Source organism: Orbicella faveolata, unplaced genomic scaffold (genome assembly GCF_042242905.1).
Source record: "Orbicella faveolata isolate gen_17 unplaced genomic scaffold, um_ofav_v1 contig_36, whole genome shotgun sequence".
Classification (NCBI taxonomy): domain Eukaryota; kingdom Metazoa; phylum Cnidaria; class Anthozoa; order Scleractinia; family Merulinidae; genus Orbicella; species Orbicella faveolata.
The window spans coordinates 16,843,851-16,864,310 of NW_028301565.1; the positions used below are offsets into that span (position 1 = coordinate 16,843,851).

At 39.5% G+C, this 20,460-nt stretch overlaps 1 protein-coding gene across 1 annotated transcript in view; it reads right to left on the reverse strand.

The window, feature by feature from the left end:
- LOC110059448 (intermembrane lipid transfer protein VPS13A-like) overlaps window positions 1-20,460 on the reverse strand; it is a 74,962-nt gene that overhangs the window by 49,893 nt on the left and 4,609 nt on the right. Inside the window, exons 6-25 of the mRNA XM_089275116.1 lie at window positions 19,864-19,934; window positions 19,600-19,638; window positions 17,794-17,853; window positions 16,680-16,739; window positions 16,088-16,168; window positions 14,193-14,253; window positions 13,474-13,547; window positions 13,108-13,268; window positions 12,926-13,012; window positions 12,422-12,506; window positions 12,241-12,303; window positions 11,627-11,741; window positions 11,093-11,190; window positions 9,844-9,914; window positions 9,537-9,614; window positions 9,018-9,115; window positions 8,550-8,659; window positions 8,132-8,190; window positions 7,297-7,381; window positions 6,451-6,518 (exon numbers count right to left, since the gene is read on the reverse strand). Of these exons, the coding sequence (XP_089131242.1) occupies window positions 6,451-6,518; window positions 7,297-7,381; window positions 8,132-8,190; window positions 8,550-8,659; window positions 9,018-9,115; window positions 9,537-9,614; window positions 9,844-9,914; window positions 11,093-11,190; window positions 11,627-11,741; window positions 12,241-12,303; window positions 12,422-12,506; window positions 12,926-13,012; window positions 13,108-13,268; window positions 13,474-13,547; window positions 14,193-14,253; window positions 16,088-16,168; window positions 16,680-16,739; window positions 17,794-17,853; window positions 19,600-19,638; window positions 19,864-19,934 (1,624 nt within the window). The remainder of the gene's footprint in view (window positions 1-6,450; window positions 6,519-7,296; window positions 7,382-8,131; window positions 8,191-8,549; window positions 8,660-9,017; window positions 9,116-9,536; window positions 9,615-9,843; window positions 9,915-11,092; window positions 11,191-11,626; window positions 11,742-12,240; window positions 12,304-12,421; window positions 12,507-12,925; window positions 13,013-13,107; window positions 13,269-13,473; window positions 13,548-14,192; window positions 14,254-16,087; window positions 16,169-16,679; window positions 16,740-17,793; window positions 17,854-19,599; window positions 19,639-19,863; window positions 19,935-20,460) is intronic.

Here is a 20,460-nt window from a genome sequence, read left to right on the forward strand (position 1 = left end):
TTTTAATATGTCCCATCCCAGTTACAGCTCTATTATTACATGTAAGTAGTTCAGTTTCATTAATGGTTTGCCACTAAAAGAACACACCCACAAGTCCTCCAAAAATGCTCTTTGAGTTCAGTAATGTAAAAAGACAATTTCTTATATTTTGTTAGAAAACAGCCCAAAAGAAAAAAAAGCACACTGATTTGTTATTGTGTTTCTGTAATTTGATAGAAACACAGAACTAGCACAAGCCAATCATGTTATGATGGCGCAAGCAAAGAGAATTTACATTTTGAGAATCAAAGTAAACAAGTTGTTTTCTTTTTTTGTCGCAGAATTTTCTAAAAGAAATAGAAACGTGCTCTCTGTGTCTCTATCAAGTTTTAATATAAATCTACTAGCATGCTATTACAATTGCCGTTCGCTGACTGACTATGCTACCCACTATCTATTCTGTTATGGATAGTGAGTGGCCTAGCAGTGTGCGCTTGTTAATGAAATGACTGCTGCTTCTTTGCGTTTTTTCAAGGTGTCTGTGAAGAGGATTTAAATAAAGTTTTGAGCGACTAGTAGATTTACAGTGTTGGAAATTAAATTTTGACAGCACTTGCCATTCGGGCAAGTGACTCTCAAAATCCACTCGCCTAGTGTTATTTCCACTTGACCAGAAAGATGCCTCCCCTCCCTAAAACATTTCTGCAATGTGTTGGATTAGTTGTTCATTACATCAGACCTCCGGTTTTCTAGTTATAAGACCCCGTTGCGTCTTGGTTCCATGTGCTTTTCGTGATCCACCATCTTGTTCACTTCTTGAATTGTATGTCTTGTATGCGGAATAAATCCTTGCTTGAAAGCCTAAATATTACATGGTGGCAGCGTAGCTGGAGACACTCAACGCTAAACAATGCCAGGAGGCGATGAATCTAGTTCATCAGTGTTGGAAGCGATTAATCAGGCCCAAATGACCACACAAATTCCTCTCCCCAGAAAGTTTGAAGAGGCAAACAGCCCACAAGCAGCAGACACATGGCCAAAGTGGCTTCGCCGATTCGACGGGTACAGAGTAGCATAAGGGCTCAACAATAAACCACAAACGGGAACAGGTCAGTACTCTCCTTTATGCAATGGGCGACAGTGCCGACGATATTCTTCAAACGCTTCAATTAGACAAAGGAACTGTCTCCTATGAGAAGATCAAGAAATCATTAAATGACCATTTTGCTGAACGGCGAAACGTAATCGTGGGGAGAGCGTGTCTTAACAAAAGGTCTCAAATAGCGGAAGAATCAGTTGGCACATTCATCCAGGATCTATACAGATTAGCAGATAGTTGTGACTATGGTGTGTTAAAGGATAGCTTAATTTGAGACCGAATTGTAGTGGGGGTACTTGATGATTCACTTTCCGATCAACTTCAATCAAAAGCTTCTCTTACACTCGCACAAGCCATTCAAATGAGTCGTCAGGCAGAATCTAGAGCACAAAACCGTGATCTTGTCTGTGGGGACAACAAACCAGCTTCAGTTAAATTTATTAACTCAGGAAGTCTGGAAATAAAAAACTTCCGCACAAAGAAACTCCCAAACCTGCCCAAAGTTGTGGATGGTGTGGTCGCGAAAGACACCAGTGCCAAGTTTGCCCAGCTAAAGATGCAACCTGTAACAAATGTGAAAAAAAGAGGGACATTTTCAAAATGTTTGTCGCAGCCCTGCCTCCCCAACAAAGAAAGTATACGAGCTCGAAGACAATGAAGAGCAGGAAGAGGGAGATGAGATTCTATTTCTTGGAGAAGTTCAAACCACAGGGGGGGGGGGGGTTGGACCGCCCAACTCAGGATTAATGGCCACAGTACTCGCTTCAAGCTGGATACTGGTGCCGCAGTCACAGTCATTGGTGCACATACCTCGTGGCTGAAAGATCGGAAGTTTGCCAAACCGAAACAAACCTTACAAGGCCCTGGAAATACTCAAATCCCAGTCGTTGGCATGTTTCAAGCTAACCTCTCATACCGCCAGAGAAAAGTTACTGAACCAGTCTATGTCATACCAGACCAGACATGTCCACTGCTAAGCAGAAAAGCCTGTGTTGCATCGGGGCTAATCACTCGTGCAGATGACGAGATTGGTGAAGTCACTCCATAAAATGCTGATTTCGAAACCGAATTCCCCTCACTGTTCAGTGGCCTGGGAAAGGTGAAGACTGAAGTCTGCATAACGCTGCAACCTGACGCAAAACCACATTACAATTGCACGCCAAGGAAAATCCCTTATCCACTATTGCCAAAGGTCAAACAAGAATTAGACTCTATGCTTCAACAAGGAGTCATCTCACCAGTAACAGTACCAACTACTTGGTGCTCTGGTCTCGTCCCAGTCCCCAAACCTAATGGCAATGTCCGACTCTGTGTAGATCTAACCCAGTTAAACAAGGCGGTCCAGCGAGAAATCCATCCAATGCCATCAATCGATGAGAGTCTTGCCAAACTGGGAAAAGGTCGCTTCTTCATCAAACTCAATACAAATAGTGGGTTTTGGTAGCTTCCCCTTGATGAAGAGTCAAAACTGCTGACTACATTTGTAACACCATTTGGCCGCTACTGCTTCAACCGCCTTCCGTTCAGCATAAGCTCTGCGCCAGAGATTTTCCAGCGTACGATGTCCGAAATCCTTAAAGATGTAGAGGGCGTAATTTGCCAAATGGATGACATTCTAGTCCATGGAGCTGATCAAGAAGAACATGACAGACGTGTTAGAGCTACATTGCATTGTCTACAAGAGGCTGGCATAACCCTCAACATTGAGAAATGCAAGTTTTTCAAGACCCCTGTGAAATTCCTAGGCTCCATTATTGATGAACAGGGAATACATGCAGACCCAATGAAGACGAAAGCCATATCAGAATTTCCACCTCCCCAAAATGTGAAGGACCTGCAACGTTTTATGGGGATGGTGAACCATTTGGGGAGATTCATTCCCCGACTAGCCGAAATGAGCGAACCCCTGTGTCAGTTGTTATGCAAAGACACCACATGGCTGTGGACAGACCCCCAGCAGAGAGCCTTCGAACAGATTAAAACGGCCCTCACATCAGCTGAAGTTTTAGCATGTTATGACCCAAGTTGACCAACCATCATCGCAGCTGATGCCTCCTTAAACGGCATTGGTGCAGTCCTCCTCCAGGTACAAGATGATGGGAATCCTAGACCCATCAGCTATGCATCACGATCACTCAGTGATGCTGAAAAATGCTATGCTGTCATAAGGGAAGAAGCACTAGCAGGAGTTTGGGCATGTGAGAAGTTTGGTGAATATGTTGTGGGCATCTATTTTGTCCTAGAAACTGACCACAAGCCCCCTCAAACCCTCTTCAACACCACTGAGCTTTCCAAGACACCACCGCGTATCCAGCGGTTTCGCCTTAGGTTAATGAGATACAGCGTCACTGTCCAATATGTGCCTGGGAAACACCAGCTAACAGCTGACGCACTCTCCCGTGCACCTAAAGAAAGTCCCAGAGAAAAGGACGAGCAGTTTGTAGACGAGTTAGAGAGCTTAGCAGCCCAGACAGTGTTCACACTCCCAGTGATTACACAGCGCCTGTCACAGATACAAGAGGCACAAATCGCTGATGAAGAATGCACTCAAATCAGGAACTATTGCAATCAAGGATGGCCAGCATATATGCCTCACCAACCCTTACTACATCCCTACTGGGAAAACAGGGCCCATTTCAACATTGTTGATGACTTGCTTCTCTGCGATGAGCGCATAGTGATTCCCAGGTCCATGAGACTGGAGATACTTGGCTGCATTCATGCTGGTCACCTTGGTATAACCAAGTGCCGAGCTAGAGCCCGAACCTCTGTATGGTGGCCAGGGCTCTCTACGCAGATTGAAAACATGGTGGCAAATTGTAGCACCTGCGCCAAAGATCGCCCTGAGCTCAAAGAACCACTCATGTTAACCTCCTTCCCTTCACGTCCATGGGAAAGGCTAGCTGCTGACCTCTTCGAACTCAAAGGAAAGGTCTACTTGATTGTCGTTGATTACTATTCAAGATGGTTTGAGATCAAGAAACTGAATGACCAATCATCTGCCAGAGTCATTTCAATCCTGAAAGAACTATTTTCCACACATGGCATACCTGACATCATTGTATCAGATAATGGCCCACAATTCAGCTCTGATGCCTTTCGGCTGTTTGCTGCGGAGTACAATTTGGGTCATGTGACAAGCTCACCTAAATACCCAAGAGCCAATGGGGAAGTTGAAAGGGCAGTCCGTACAGTCAAAGCACTGCTCCGCAAGAATCAAGACCCGTATCCAGCCCTCCTTGCTTACCGATCTACACCTTTGCAAAATGGTTTTTCACCCAGCGAGTTACTGACGGGGTGCCGTCTGCGAACCAAGGTTCCTGCCACGCCTAGTGACCTCAAACCAAATGTGCAAGATACCGACTGGCAAAGAGTGCAACTGAGAGAGGACGAATACAGGTCAAAGCAACAGATTTATCATGACAAACAACACCAAGCCCGTGCCCTCCCTCCACTCACCACTGGCGAGCAAGTTTGGGTGCACAACCAGAACCGGGAAGCTCAGATCATTGGAGCAACCAAGCTACCGAGTTCCTACTTGGTGAAGACCGACATGAGCACATTGTGATGTAATCGGTCTGCTCTAGTTCCAACCAGTTCGAAGCCAGCCTTTCCCTCTGATGGCCTAACTGTGGCACCTCGCGATCACGTACTGCTCATAGACCAAACACCTCCACAGGTTTGTACCATTGCGCGAGAGAATCTACCGGCTGAACCTTCAACACCTACTGTATCCACAACAGTTGTGTCAACCCAAGAAGGCCATCCGAACACTGGGCACTCTCTTATGGAGCGTGTTACATGGTCAGGACGAGTAATAAAACCGCCACAACGGCTAGATCTGTGAACATTTAACAAAGCGAACTTGCCTTGAACATTGTTACATTATTGTTGAGTTTACCGAACTGTGTGCACAGAGTTAGCACTCAAACTTTGGGGGGGAGATGTTGGGTTAGTTGTTCATTACATCAGACTTCCGGTTTTCTAGTTATAAGACCCCGTTGCATCTTGGGTCCTTGTGCTTTTCGTGATCCACCATCTTGTTCACTTCTTGAATTGTATGTCTTGAATGCAGAATAAATCCTTGCTTTGAAGCCTAAATATTATACAATGATCCACAAATCATGCATTTTTCTGTGTCTCCCAATCACGAAGGCCCAGCTTGCCATTTCGCATTGAGCTATCTTGTTCTGGTCCATTTACAAGAGGCCACCTTTGGATCGCAGACCAATTTTACTGTTTTATCCTCGTTTTTCATCAAGTTTTAACACTCTTTGAAAATTTTCCATAGTTTTAACTGAAAAACAGCTATATCCCTAGAATCAAGACATAGGCCGGAGTAAACAACTTTTTGGTACGTGGAAGACTAACATGTTTTCTTTCCATGAAAGGTTGTACTAAAAGACTTTAAACCCAAAGGTGGCACTTAAAACTTTAGAGGCAGTTGCTATTTCAAGATGAATCTTTGTGAGATTCGTTTCTTAGCAAGGAAACATCCTTGTACCTCTCATGCATCTCTGTGCCATCTTCACTAATTACTGTCAGCTCAACTAGAGACCAGTAGTATCACTTCGTACGTGTAACTGTTATGTAAATTATTACTAGAAGAAGCAGTATTTTATTTTGTCTATTTTTGAAACAATGCATTGCATATTATTGGCAAAATATCTGGGCATCTTGGAAGAGACCAAAAGGTAAAAAAACACTGATAAGTTTTCGTTCAGAGATAATCTTGCCAAAATGGAAAATAAAAAGGAGTGTGATCAGTATATAAGCTTGAAGAATTTCCTTCAAATGAAAATCGTACTTGCCAAACAAGCAAGTGAACTATGATTTGTACTTGCCTGACACTTTTTGTGAACACAAGTTTGCATTGGCGAGCGGGCGAGCTCTAATTCCATTGGATTTATACTAAAGCAATTAGATTATTTGCTCTCAATTTCTATGCATGGTAGTTGACGAGGGTGCAGCCTTTGTCAACTATCACGAAATAGAAATCTCGAGCTCGTTATCTAATTGTTTACTAGAAACATTCGTGGAAGTTTGGGAGACCTTGAAAAAGCTGTGGAAACAATCACCTGTCAGCTCGTGTTCCCACAGCTTTTCTTGTTCTCCCAAAATTCCACTTGTGTTCTATGACTCCATAGAAACACGTTACATGTTTTCTATTTCTTACTTTAAAATTGTTTATAAATCCTCGACAGCTGCATACTTCACCGGTTTTTGGAGGCAAAAGAAGATATCAGTCTCTCTTCAGAACACTGTGAAGGTTCTCACAAATGTGACATGGAATGGGATTTCAAGTAGAGTATTTTTCAAACTAAATACAACCACAGCAAATGACTTGCCAGCAACGACTTCAATTAACTTACTTCTTAGAGGTGCCTCCTTCAGGTATGATGATAACAGGAGACTTAACATCAACATTCACATCGGTAATCTACAAGAAAGGCAAAGTGTGAACATTAAGAACAACACATGTCACCAATATCCTCTTTGAGCAGTTCACAAGATTCACACAAACATTCAGTAGTTATAATCAATGTTTGTTTATTGGAATTAATAGCTTGAAACTAGGCGGCAGGATCAGGTTGTAGCAGTTTAAAACCATTAACAATGGAATTTATGGGCAAGCAAGAGGTACAGAGGCACAGTGGACTTAGGGTTAGTGCGCTCGTCCCCGGATGGAGCGGTCCGGGTTCGAACCCTAGCCGGGGACACTGTGTTGTGTTCTTGGGCAAGACACTTAACTCTCACAGTGCCTCTCTCCACCCAGTATAAATGGGTACTTGGGAATTGTTGGGGAAACCTAACAAATTGCAGGGGAGTGACCTGCGATGGACTGGCATCCCATCCAGGGGGAGTAGAAATACTCCTAGCCGCCTCATGCTACAGAAACCAGGATAAGCTCCAGCAGCTATGAGCCTGTCAGCTCAAAGGCTTCAAAAGAGAAACTGGCCACGTCCACCCAGGAGTGCAAATGAGTACTGATGCACTGTTAAGGGCAACCTGGGGATAACCTGGACTAGCTGTGTATCTAGAGTGAGTAGCAATATTCCTAGTTCCATAATGTTGCTTGGCTGTGTAACAATTCAGACATGTCCATGTCAAACATGGCCAGTTCAAACAGAAGGGTGTGTCTTGTCTCCTGACAGTAAACGTTTCAGAAAGATCTTACAGGTTATGTAGAGAAGTACTGAACATAATTTCAATCCTACCTTGTGATGTTCAATTGCATAAGATAAGCTTGCTTTGGACACTGACTTCAGATCTTCCAGTCGTGAGTATGCTGCTGCTGACAACCTAAGATACAAACATTAATTAAGAGAGAGCTTGCAAGCATCATACATATTCTAGAATTTTGCTTCTATACCAGTAACCACAAGTTAGGAAATTACTTACAGTGGAGATTAAAAGGTTATTGAAGCACTTAATACTCAATCAATATTTTCTATTAGAAATCTATGAATATGATTGGTAACCTCATCATTGTCTACACCCTGAAAGAACATGCTCACAAGCAATTGCCTTCAAAGGAAGCAACACTTTTTTTTTTGGGGGGGGGGGGGTTCTCAAAGCTACGTGTACCCAATAATTCCTTTTATTATTGTCTAATAAAAAAAAACAATTAGGCTTCTTATCCTTGTTTTCTACTCATTTAAAGAAATTTTGAGAGCATTGTCTATTTGTAATTAATACAGTGTAAGGAATATTCATTAGAGTTAAAGTGACACTGAGTCCAGTTTTTCAAGCAAAAGTCAACAGATTGAGATACTGGGACCCATGCATTGCAAATTTGTCATTGCCCTAAACAGGACAAAAAATGAGGAATTTGAGAACAGTGCTTTTGACATTGTCTTCAAACTGGGTTGTGGCAAAAACACTGAAACCATTAGTTACAGGATTAAAAGAGATCAACTAGTTTAATCAAGTTGAGTACAAGTGTGGTTTGGAAACTCATTTGAAATGTGCAAATAATGTAAAACATCACTTGGCCAAAATGACTGCACCAAAATAGATTCTCTCTTGGAAACTTATTGGCTTAGCACTTACTCTTGAAGATATACATCTTTTGGAGGCTGAAAGAATGTGACAACATGCTGTATTGTGTTCTGGAAGAAACACACAGAAAAGTAAACATTGAAGTCCTTAAAAAATTCACAATTAGACTAAAATAACACAGTAGGATTAACACATACAAACCTCTGCATGAATACTACTTGCATCATTTTCTGATTGACTTTTTGTAACCCAAAAATGGACCAAAAATGGCCCTTGATTATCCTTCCTTATCCATTCTTTTTTGCTCTCTTGACAACATTATTAGTAACACTGAATATTACTATGAAGTCTACCATTGCAGTTATATGAATGTTCTATAATTAAGAAAAAAATGTAACTAGGTAGTTTTACTGAATGAATAGTCAAATGAATGTAAGCAATAAGTAAGTGTATATGTATTGATACTTACAGCATCATAGGTGACTTCGACTGGTTGAGAGTATACTTCAGCTTTCTGGTCACACTTTCCATCTAAAGGATTGGTCTCAAAGGAAGCCGTAAAAAGAGCAACATGGCTTTCTGTGAAAGTCACAAAAAACAAGCTTTTTACATTGCCATCAATTTTTTGGTTTGTTTGCACTAAGTAAAAGTGCCTGAAGAAACTGAACTAAGCGGACAGTAAGTCTTTTTACATGACTTCAGCTTCTTCAGGTTTTGCTGCAAGACATTTATTAATAAGTGAAGCAAGCAAATATAATTCACATTAACATGCCTTGCTTGATCATAACACTGACCTAAGGCATGCTATGGCATACCTCAGCATTACCTAAGACTAAACAAACTGAATATTCCAAAACCTTCAATAACAAATGATTGGTGACTTTCATGCAATATTTGGGACTTAGTGCATTCAATATTAGAAGCCCTTTATTAGTACCTGATTTTTCATCCTGTGATGTTATCATGAGCGGCATCTTTCCATCATCAACAGCAGCAGTACCAAACATCTTCATCTGGTCCACTTTTGCTGTCACCCTTAACAGAACATATAACAGCAGATTGGTTAGCAACAACAAAAAAATTGCCCTTGCCCCTTGCAGCCAGACTGTTCCCTGCTACAATTGTTCCTTCAAGCAGAGAATCTTACACATATTAACTGTACATAATTTATAATATTACACTATAAAAATAAAAATACAACCTTTATTTACCCTTGGCAGTGTTTATAGCACAAAGTCTAGTGGGGTTGAGCAAACAACTAAAACAAATTATTCAAATTGAACATAACATTGTTAAGAATCCCAACCGGCTGGAGGCAAGCCAGTTGGCTATTTACAAGCATGGCCAAAAATGTTAACTCAGGGCCACCCTGAAACAATTTAATAACTTTAAACCACCACAGCACACCTTCAATCACTTGCACTTTACAGTACCACTAACGGTGGAATTAACTTACTTGACTGCTTGCGCTGATGGTCTTTGAGAAAGCTCTGCAGAAAGGTCTTGGAAGCTCAGTCGTGCAATTTCAACTGACCTAAAACAGATATCGCTAATTACATCCAGACTCTTTTTCATCGTTACTTCACTAGAGATTACAACTGTACTGTTTGTAACCATCAACACTGTCATGCAAATTTAGATAACCAATAATTATAATAATTTCCCTAACTGATCATTTGGTGCATTTTGATAAATGTTAATACTGATAGCTAGTATAATTACATGTATAACTTACTCTCATTGAATTAATTTCAAATACTTACTTAGCATCTGTATCATCTCTCAAAGCCACACTGATTTGCTTCAAATGGACTTTGACTCTATTTTCAACATACTAGAAAACAATAATCATACTTGAGAATTTTCATGTCTTTTGGATAACAAGCAATCGAAGAGGACATAGGGGGGTAGCACTGAAATTAGAGGAGCTGGAGAGCATTAGTTAGCACTGGCAAAGCAAAGGCAAGACTTAGGAATTTAGTGGAGTGAAGGGAATTGGAAGACTTGGTATGCTTCTGTGGGAGTGTGAAAGGAATACAGACAATGAGATGTTACAGATAGCTGTATACAGACACTCATATTTTACACACCTTGTATACAAATAATACAGTAAATGGACAACAAGTGTCCTGGTTAAGGAACTCTACGAAGGTTACTGAAATGTAAAATCACACAAAATTTGATGCTCATTTGAGACTAAGCTTGGTCGTATTAGAGTTTTCTTAATAATTGAAGGCTTTCATGCAAAAAGGGTATATGTAGCATTTTGGGCTGATTTTTATTTTTTGCAGGATCGAGCTAATTTTTGGCAGACTGACTTGTTTTGACATGAAAAGCATCGTTGCACAATTGTTTTCGTTGATTTGCACTTCGTTTTCGAGAAAAAATGTATGCAAAAAACTCAGTTTTCCACAGGTATCTTTTGGAGATCTTTTGTTGAGCAAAAAACAAAAGAAACCTTTGTTTTGCTAAATGATGAAGTCACCGAAGCATGGTATTTGCCGCTAGTTTTATTATTCATATAATTATGCAATTCTCTTACTGTTGCTTCGTTAGCGCAAGCGAATAAGGCGCTGAACTGGCCAGATGTGAGTTTGTTTTGTCATGACACCGGTTTGATACGAGGTCAGTCAATTTTTTTTTTCCGGTCTATTTCTCTACTTCTTTCAAAAATCAAAACATCTATTTAAAAAAAAACCATGCTGTCAAAGCTGCTAAAAGTAACCGTTTAAGTTTGCGCCGCGTCATAATCCACCTTGGAAGGATTCGCTCCAAAAGATGCCGGTCAGAAAACTGAGTTTTTTGGCATACGTTATTTCTGGAAAACAAAATGCAAATCAACAAAAACAATTACGCAACGATGCTTTTCATGTCAAAACAAGTCAGTCTGCCAAAAATTAGCTCAATCCTACAAAAAATAAAAATTGGCCCAAAATGCTACATAAGCCCTTTTTGCACGAAAGCCTTCAATTATTTTGCCTTCAAATGAAACCAGGAAAATATGGAATCCACCTCTTTAGGAAATGCTGTGATGACTTCTCCTTCACTGTACCCTATAGCAGAGTATAGCTTCTCCAGTTCCTCTTTCTTCTGTTCTTCAGTTAGAATTTCTGTTAAGACAATAAGGAAACCATTTAGAGGTAAGTTGACAACTGCACTTAAGATCATTCACCACAATGTACATCTATGTCCCACATGTGTCCTCATCCACAGCTTATGGTTAACTGGCACAATGGTTGTGAGAGGTAAACCAGTTGTTTCATGTTTCGTAACAAAGGAGAAACTAATGGAAATCACAGCTCACTGCAAAATACTTTTTTACCTCCTTCTTCATTGTTTTGAATGAACATATGTGCTTGATACCCAAAAAAGACTGTAAATTGAGAATTCTAAGCAATGTTTTGAAGAAAACACTGCTTTCAACAGAAAATTAATAGATACAGGCATGTTAAATTCCCAACTTCTCTTTTCATTTAAGGCCAAGTAGGAAACCTTGGCACTTACTCCTGATAGGTGGAAGTATATGGCAAAATATAGAAGCCTGACCTGGTTGTTCCTCCTCCTTCTTGCTCTTTTTGCTAGAACCCCAAAATCCTGAAAACCATCTGCCACTTTTCTTCTCTTCAGCCTTCTTTTTCTTTTGTCTCAAGGCTGCAGCTTCCTAGAGTGAGGGGAGTTTGAGAATTGACAAGTATTGCTTAGAGAGAAAGAACATACAATTCTATTTCTTTGGGTAGATGTAACTTAGAGGCATTGTAATAGCCATTACTAACAGTAGAGTATGCCTTTATAGCAAAGAAACATTAGTATCAACAGACAATATGGTGCAAGACTTTGTCATGTTTTGGGGGCACATCCATTTATTGGTAATGCAGCTAACTATCTTGTTGAGCCTCCTGTACTCCACACAGAATCACACCAATCCATTGTTATGGATGACCTTGTGGTCCCTGTCATCTATCATATAAGAAGCAGGCACATTTTCCTACAATAAAATATTAACCTTGATTACATTTTATGTATCACATGTATTTCACCAGCCATCACCCTTGAGTTTGGTTTCTCATGTGGGCCATTTTGGATTAATGCAACTCAAAACCAGGTTCATTGGTGGTCAAGTAAGTTAAGCCTAGAGAACATACATTCACATTGACACCAACCTCATATGCAGCTTGACGACGGCAAATTGTGATGTTCAAAACATCCAGCTTGCTTTCAAGGCCCTAAAGAAATGGAAGAAGTCATTGAAACTGCTGACATGCTATATCTTTAAAAAACATTGAGTACAATAACAAATGAGCAACATATAATCATGACTAACACCAAGTAAGCAGTATATACCTCCAGCTCTTTAAGTAATGAATCAGAAGGTTTGTCTTGCAGCAACTTCTTCTTATACAAGCCCTTGTACTTCTTACAGAGATCCCTGTAGAAGGTGGCAAGAAGCAAATTTAGTCATAACCCGTCTAAACTGCCCACTCTCCAATCCTTCTAGGAAGACCTTAGAACAGAGAGTATTGAGGGTTACAGGGTGCAACTGTAGGTAAAGTCTGCATGTGAGCCAAGTGACCTATCAGGCTGGACCTTATCCTGGCTTCTGTAGCATGAGACAACCAGGAGTGTTTCAACTCCCACCTGGATGCATTTTATAAAGTAAAATAAAGTAAAGTGTCTTGGACAAGAACACAAAAAATTTCCCCAGCCAGGGCTCAAACCCAGACTGCTCAATCCAGAGACAAGCACACTAACCATGAGGCCACTACGCCTCCCACTACCATACATGTACAGTACATTAAATAGTTTGGACAAATGCTATTGGATGCAAATTAGCATGTATCAACTTGCCTGTGTTCCTTCATATGGTTCCATGACCAGTTCCTCAGTCTCCTTCTTACATCTTCCTCAAGGATACTTGTGATTGCATAATTCCACCTGTAAAAAGATGTTTTAAAACAATTATGGAAATTTTTCTACTAGTTCAATCAGTAAATAAATCAAAGACAAGAAATGTACAATCAAATAGTTACCACTGTGTAGCATGGCCAAGAAGAGGGACATTTGGTTTATATTTTCTGAACGTGGAATTTGTGGTCATTCTGTCAAAGGACTCCAGTAACTCCATCACATCATGATACTGCTGTCTCATCAAAACTAGTGATATCTCTTGCAAGACAAGGCTTAGGAAAATCTAAATAATTGAACAAATTAAAAAAAAAAAACGTTAAATACATATTGTAACCTATTGCAATGTAAGCGTCAGTAAGAATATGGAGTCTACGTAAACTAATGGAAAATGTTCTTCTAGAGTATAGAAACGTTCACAAACATGTATTTGGACATTGTATCGCAATTTTCAAAAATGAACTGCAAAATGTGTAATTGTATGAACTTACCTTGGGCATACTTAGATCAGAACCAGGCTTAACATTCATCTTTACTTTTGTGATGGCTGAGATAGGCTTTAAAACTAAATCACAAACAAAAAAGTGGTTTGCTTTGAAATTAATATATAAATAAATGAAGGGAAAAAGGAAGGAGGGAGGGAGGTACAGTGTAGAGAGGGAGGGAAGGAGGGATGGATGGACAGGAGGATGAAATAATAAATATATAGAGCGGTTTCCGATTGGTGTGGTAAAACCAAAACAAAAGCAATTAATTACCAATCAACTACTCAGCCAATGTCAAACCATAGTAAAATAAAAACCAATGAAAGTAATTGCCTGATTACTTTTGACACTCAATTGAAAACCACTCTGAATGAGTAAACAAATAAATAGAAACAAGTATTTTTATGGACCTTTTCGGCGATACGATGGCCATTTTGAATTCTATTGTTTCAAACAGCTATTATGGGATGCTCAGGGGGCAAATTAATAGCTATTTGCCCCCTGATCATCCCATAATAGCTATTTAAAACAATAGAATTCAAAATGGCTGTCGTATCACTGAAAAGGTCCACTAAGTACTCTAGAGACCCCATCCATAAACAAAACAAATGAGTGATCAGTTTACACATGACCTATCGAGCCCCACACTGAAATCAGTCCTGACAATTGAGTATTTTTGTAAATACCAAAATCCTTTGCAAATATAATTAATTTTACAAACTCACTGTATTTAAAATTAGGTGGAGAATAATGCTGTGCTGTCCTGATGGCTATTCCTCCCTTGGCCTAGAAAGTTGCAAAATGAAGCAGAGCCCTTCAGCAATAAGTTAAAATTGCTTCATAAAACAACATAATTATTGATCACAGGTAAATGGCTCAAAAGTTAGGATGAAATGTAAAGTTTGTAGCACTGTCTATACAATGTACAGTGTACATACACAACAATATAGCTGGTGGCCAGTCAACACACAAAAGAAACCCATCTGCAAGTGGCCATACTAGGTAACAATGGCAACAATGGAAAAGGGAAATGTGCATAGCACACAGATATCATCAAATTAAAAAATGCAGGTGCATTGTCCGATCTAGAGCACACAATTGTGGGATTGGCGCAGTTCACTGGAAGATGTACCCCCAAATATTCGTCACGTGGGTCATTTTGGCGCAGCAAACATCTGCAGCTACTGACTTGTAATTTTCCTTCATTTACTACGTTTTTCGAAAACTTTGTGTGATTTAAAGTTTCATAGAATTGACAATATAAAACAGCGTGCGTTTTATGAATGTTTACGACACGGACAAATAAAAATGGTTGCCAGAAGCTGAGATGAGATTCCTGGGAACAAGTATAATAATTCTTATTGGGGGTCAATTTACAAAAATGCACATGCTCATTGCGAACCCCTTACTTTTCATGCTTGATTGATGAAACACGACATGTTATTTTGGTTGTTTTCTCTGTCATTCTGCTATACTATTGTCATGTCAAAGTAGAAAAGAATATGATCATTCTTTGGTCGAGAAAACAAAAGAGAAGAACACAGACCTTAAATGGAAACCAGCAGAATTGACAACGTTGATGACAATAAATTGAGTGATTCTGATGCATGTGAACCTTTTGTTGAACTGAAAGCCAAAGCAGCTAGGAGAAACTTTCAATCTACCTGGTTGGAAAAATTCAAGTGGTTGCGATACAACAACACAAAGGGTATGTTGTGTTCAATTTGCATTGACTGACTTGACTCTTTTTTTTATTTTTCACAAGAAAAAAACATTGTGTCCCCCAAAAAACTGGAATGTCCCCTAGAATATCCCCCTTAAGTGAAATCCTAGATCAGTCACTAAGGTGTCATATTATAATTAGCATTAAAGGCAAACCTTCTGCAAGTGACTACCCAAAATGTCAAGCCTAGGCGGTCACTTACGGGAGGTGGTCACTTATGAGAGCTTAGGCCATATTGGGTCAGAATTTTGCCTCATTAACATTATAAGGAATGTGTTGGCCACACCAGATACTGTACTTTGATTTTCATAATGTAGCTGTTTTAAACTGTTGACTGTTCTTGAGAGAACAGTGAATCAGGAAATCCGTTCTAAGTTTCTTTTGAAGACTGATAATGTACAGTGTATGTGCATTTTTTCTTTAAATTTTTAAATGTTTTATTCATGTGGAAAGTCTATTTCAAGAAAAAATCTGGTACTTCCCACTGAGAAATTTCTGTGTCTTGTCCTACCCAGGAAATCAATGCGATAATGTTACAACATTTTATTATCCAATTTCCATTCTATTATCTGTCCAGTGGTTGCTTATGGGAGGTTAAAAACAAAAGAAACTTTCAAACTTATAGCTCTAAAAGTGGTTGCAATCATTTACAAGAGGTTCCAAATATAGTGATTCGACTTGAAAACTTTTGGTAGTTTGGAGAACTGGCCACTGAGCAGAGGTGGTCGCAACCAGAAGTTTGACTGTATTTCGCTGTTTTTTCCCTGCAGCTTGCCATTTTTTAAGTTAGAGTTCCAACCAAACATTTCCTTGGCAACAGCAATCCTCTGGAGTAATTACAGACACTGTGTATGACAATGATGACTGCACAGTAAGGAACAATACAAGCGTAATTACCACCCAGTCCTCTTGTGATGGCAGTTTTCCAATGTCGTCTTTTGTATTCCAGTACAGGGCAAGGCTGTCAAGTTTGACAAGCTGACCAGCAAGAAAAGGAGAAAGTGTGATTGAATTTACAATTCTAAACAACTTCACTGAACAAAACAGGCCAACTACATTATTATTAAAATTCTAACTTAATGCCAAGGCTTAAGGGATTAAAACAAAACAAATTACACTGAGGCTGATTGATGGTGATAAATGATAGCAGCTCCTCTCAACTACTTTACAGACAAATGCCAGTTTGACAAAATGCAAAAACATAGTTTTGCTGCATACACAGGAGAGTTTTCAATTAAGAGGACTAAAGTACTATTTAGTTCTGCCAAACTTGGCTAGTCCATCAGATGGTGTAAACATCAAAACAAAACAAAGAAACCTAAATGCATACTTTTTCTTTTGATAGAGTTAACATCAAAGATGTCACATATTAATTGATCACAATATATAATAGCCTCCAACAATTAAGGACCAAGCTATGAAATTCCTACATTGCATGTACACATGGAATGCATTAAAGCAAGAATTTAGTCATGAATAAAAGTCTCACCTTGTGTACAATCTGCACGCTTTTACCAACAATAGAAGGAATCCAGTTCTCATCTGTGGACTATGAAACGTAAAATGACCGTAAGCTTACACAATGAGTAAATTATGGATTAACTGACTGGAGGCAGCGTGGCCAAGTGGTCATCGTGTCGGACTTGCAATCCAGCGGTCCCGGGTTTGAGTCCCACTCTGACCACTACCTGGATTTGTTTCTCGGTAGCCCCGAGTTCAAATCCTCAGCCACACTTGTAAATAACCAACTGGTTTGCCGCCGGCCAGTTGGGATTCTTAACAATGTTATGTTCAATTAACTGGAATTATTTGTTTCAGTTGTTTACTCAGCCCCACTACCACTTGTGCTATAAAAACATTGCCGAGGATAAATAAAGGTTATATTTCATTAAGAAATGTTTTTAGCCCAAAATTCAAGGCAGTTTACCCCATACTTACTCTAAACTTTCTTCCTTTTCAGACTCAAGCGCAAGAGTGAAATCAAACTCTCTGGATCATGTGTAGTAAGGCATGTACTGTCGAGTGTTGATCGATACCCTTGATTGACTCTTGAACGACATCTTGATTGACACTCAGTCGACATCTCAATCGATACTCGGGCGACACTAAACCAACACTCAATGAACATCTCAATCAACAAAGAAGCTTGATCAACAGTCAGTTGATATTAGGCCAAGTGCTGACTGACTCATATGTATCAATCACCACTTGATGGCAGGTCTGCAAAAATTAGTCAACTCTCAACCAAATGTTGACTAGAGGTTGATAAAGTGTTAACTGAGTATCAATCAAGATGTTGAGTGAGATACTGATCGATATTCAATTGAGGGTCGATCAAGGATATCGATCGACACTCGACAGCAGATGCCTTAAGTATACATGATCCAACTCTCTAAGGTTACTTGCCAAATTTTGCTTCAAACAACTGACAAGTTGTAAGAACAAGCTTCAGCAAATGCCTGAAGTCAAGACATTAACAGTTCTATACATGTAACTTCTTGTACTTTTTCAAGGCAAGGAAGATTATACATTGTCAGCGATTTTCACTTTTATTAAAATTTCCAGACCTTCTTTCCACCCTGTATGAACCAGTGCACACTTACCTGTGCAGACAAATTTTCCAGAGTAACGCCAATTGAAAATGGGGCTGACGGATTGGTAACCTGACACAGGAAATAACACGTTTATTAAAAAACGTAATATGAGTCAGTCCAAGCAGCACTGGCACAGCAGTGTGAGTGTGGTGTGAATGCGGTCCAGATTTGATTCCAGCCCAGAGTCATGTGCGTTGGGCTTGTTGTTTGTTCTTGCCTTCCCCTTAGTGTGTTTCTTCTGCGGACTCCAGTTTTCCCCTGCCCCCCCAAAAACCATTATTTCCAAACTCCAGTTGAACTTGGAAGGAGGACCCACATGAAAACCACCTATGTCTGGAGTAGCTTCCTCTCCAAAAAATGTAATTCATTGTTATTATTGAAGGTCTGTAAAAACCAGTGGGTAATTAACCTTTATTTAACTCCTTACAAGACAGTGCACATAGCAACTTAGACACCATATAGATCTGTACATTTTGGTTCTAAATCAATGTGTGCTGCTAGTGTATCAACTCCATAAATACAGCAACAACAGACTACCAAACTCTGAGTATATTAACAGGGTTCTTAGAGACTATCCTGAACTTCCTTCATGTTGAAAGTGGCTGTTATGCAGTGTATGCAATGAAACAAAAAGGGTCCACAGAATTGCCTGTTATACATGTAACAACAAGTTCACCAATCACCAACTGTAGAGCATGAGGGTGGTATTCTAGCCTATCGTTCAGGCTACAATGTGCAAGTTGTCAACAAATGCTCGTAACCACCCTCTATAGACCCTTTGCATAAATGCGCCTGAATTTGAATAACAATACTTTGTATATCCTTAGCCTCATACAGGGTGGCAAATGGTGAATACGAGACTTTGCGAGACGATGAGATTAGCGTTTTTCTTTGCGAGCCCAAGACATTTTGATATCTTCAATTGCGAGACCGAGACTTTAAAGTGTTTTAAATGCGAACTCAAGACGTTCAGGTTCTAAGATGTTGTGATGTCATTTAACTTTACTAAAAAAAAATTAAAAATAAACAAATCAGTACTTCACGACTTTCTTAGCCTTGAAAAAAATCGAGACTGCGGACAGCTTTGTGAGAAAAATCGAGACTGTGAGACGCACATAACTGCTAAAAAACGAGACTGCAAGACTCGTGAAATTCAACGAAAATTTTGCAAGAACTATGGTTTTTGAAGGACCATTCGCCACCCATTCGTACTTATGTTTTTTCACTTGAATGTGAGGCTTAGGATGTATAAGTATTGCTAATCAAATATCTGCACAGTTTTTGCAAAGGGTCTATGTCCAAGAGAAGGGAACTTGAATTTCTCTTGAATGAGGACCAGCACAGGGCAGTTTTCAACTGAATTTCTCAAACTCATTAATAATTCATCAAGTTTAAACAACGGAAATCATGACCGTGACGGTGTTTGGATATCTGATCTTAATTAGCATAGATTTTTACGATTTTAATTCTCCATTTTCTCCTTAGTTTTAGTCTCGATTGAGAAGATATATCAAACACTCAAGACAGTGTTTGACCACATTTCCAAACACCTCAAAGTTCGTCAAAAATACTCCGCTGTGCGTCGTATTTTCAACTCTCTTCTCGGAGTTTGGAAATGTGGTCAAACACGTCAAAAGTAATCAAGCAATTACTTTGGTTTTGGGTTTTACTTTGTCAGTTTGAAATTGGCTGAGTTGTCTAACTTGTAAGTAATTTTGATTTTATGACACTCAATTGAAAACCACTCTATATTCTAGATAACAACATTATGCTTTTCTATACAAGCAAAGAATATTGTTATCTAAATATACTTACAGAGTCTTCATAGCGTACATGTATATTGCAAACAGAGATCTGTAAAAAAAGAAAGGCAGCATGTAGTAGTGAACATGACTATAGTAGACAACATAACAATGAGAAGAAAGACCATATCCTAATCGCTTTAAGTGTTATTTACAAAATATAAATAAACACACTTCTCACAAATGGCCAAAAGGAAAGGAAGAAAATATAATCACAATAAACAAGCTATATTGGCATATTAATCAGTGTCCATTTGTTCTTTTTCTTTTAACTTACCTGAAGGTTCTTGACAATCTGCATCGCCAACTTCTCTACAAAGCTGTCAGACTTTTCATCCTTTTGTGGTGCTATAAGTTAACATAAGAAAGCAGTCCACATTATTTTTTGTAATAAAACAAATCAGTCATTGAACAGAAGGCTGCTGCCTAACAGCCACCCCGATGCCTGAGGCACCTAAGTTACAAGTGTGGGCGACTAAATTTTTTTTCAAGGAGCCCAAGTGGGCGCCTAAACATGGAGGTTTCATTTCCATCTAATCTGTCCGATGACTTCAATCCCTTGTAACCAGTAATTACAAGCAATTCCTGATGGTACCTTCGTTCCACCAGCCTAAACCTTCCAACCATCGCTGGTCATCATCATCGATCGTACAGTGTACATGGCTACCATTCATTCTGACCAGCCAGAATGTCTCTCAAAACCATTCAAAACATCAGTCTCACAATAAATTAAATTAAAACAACAGTAGCCCTGATCTTATTTTGATTTCGTCACGAGAAATATGGGCCAAACTATGACAACTAAGTCTCTCTCCACTCACAAATAGCCAAAGACAGTCATTTTTGAAAATTCCCCTATAATGCATTGTGAACT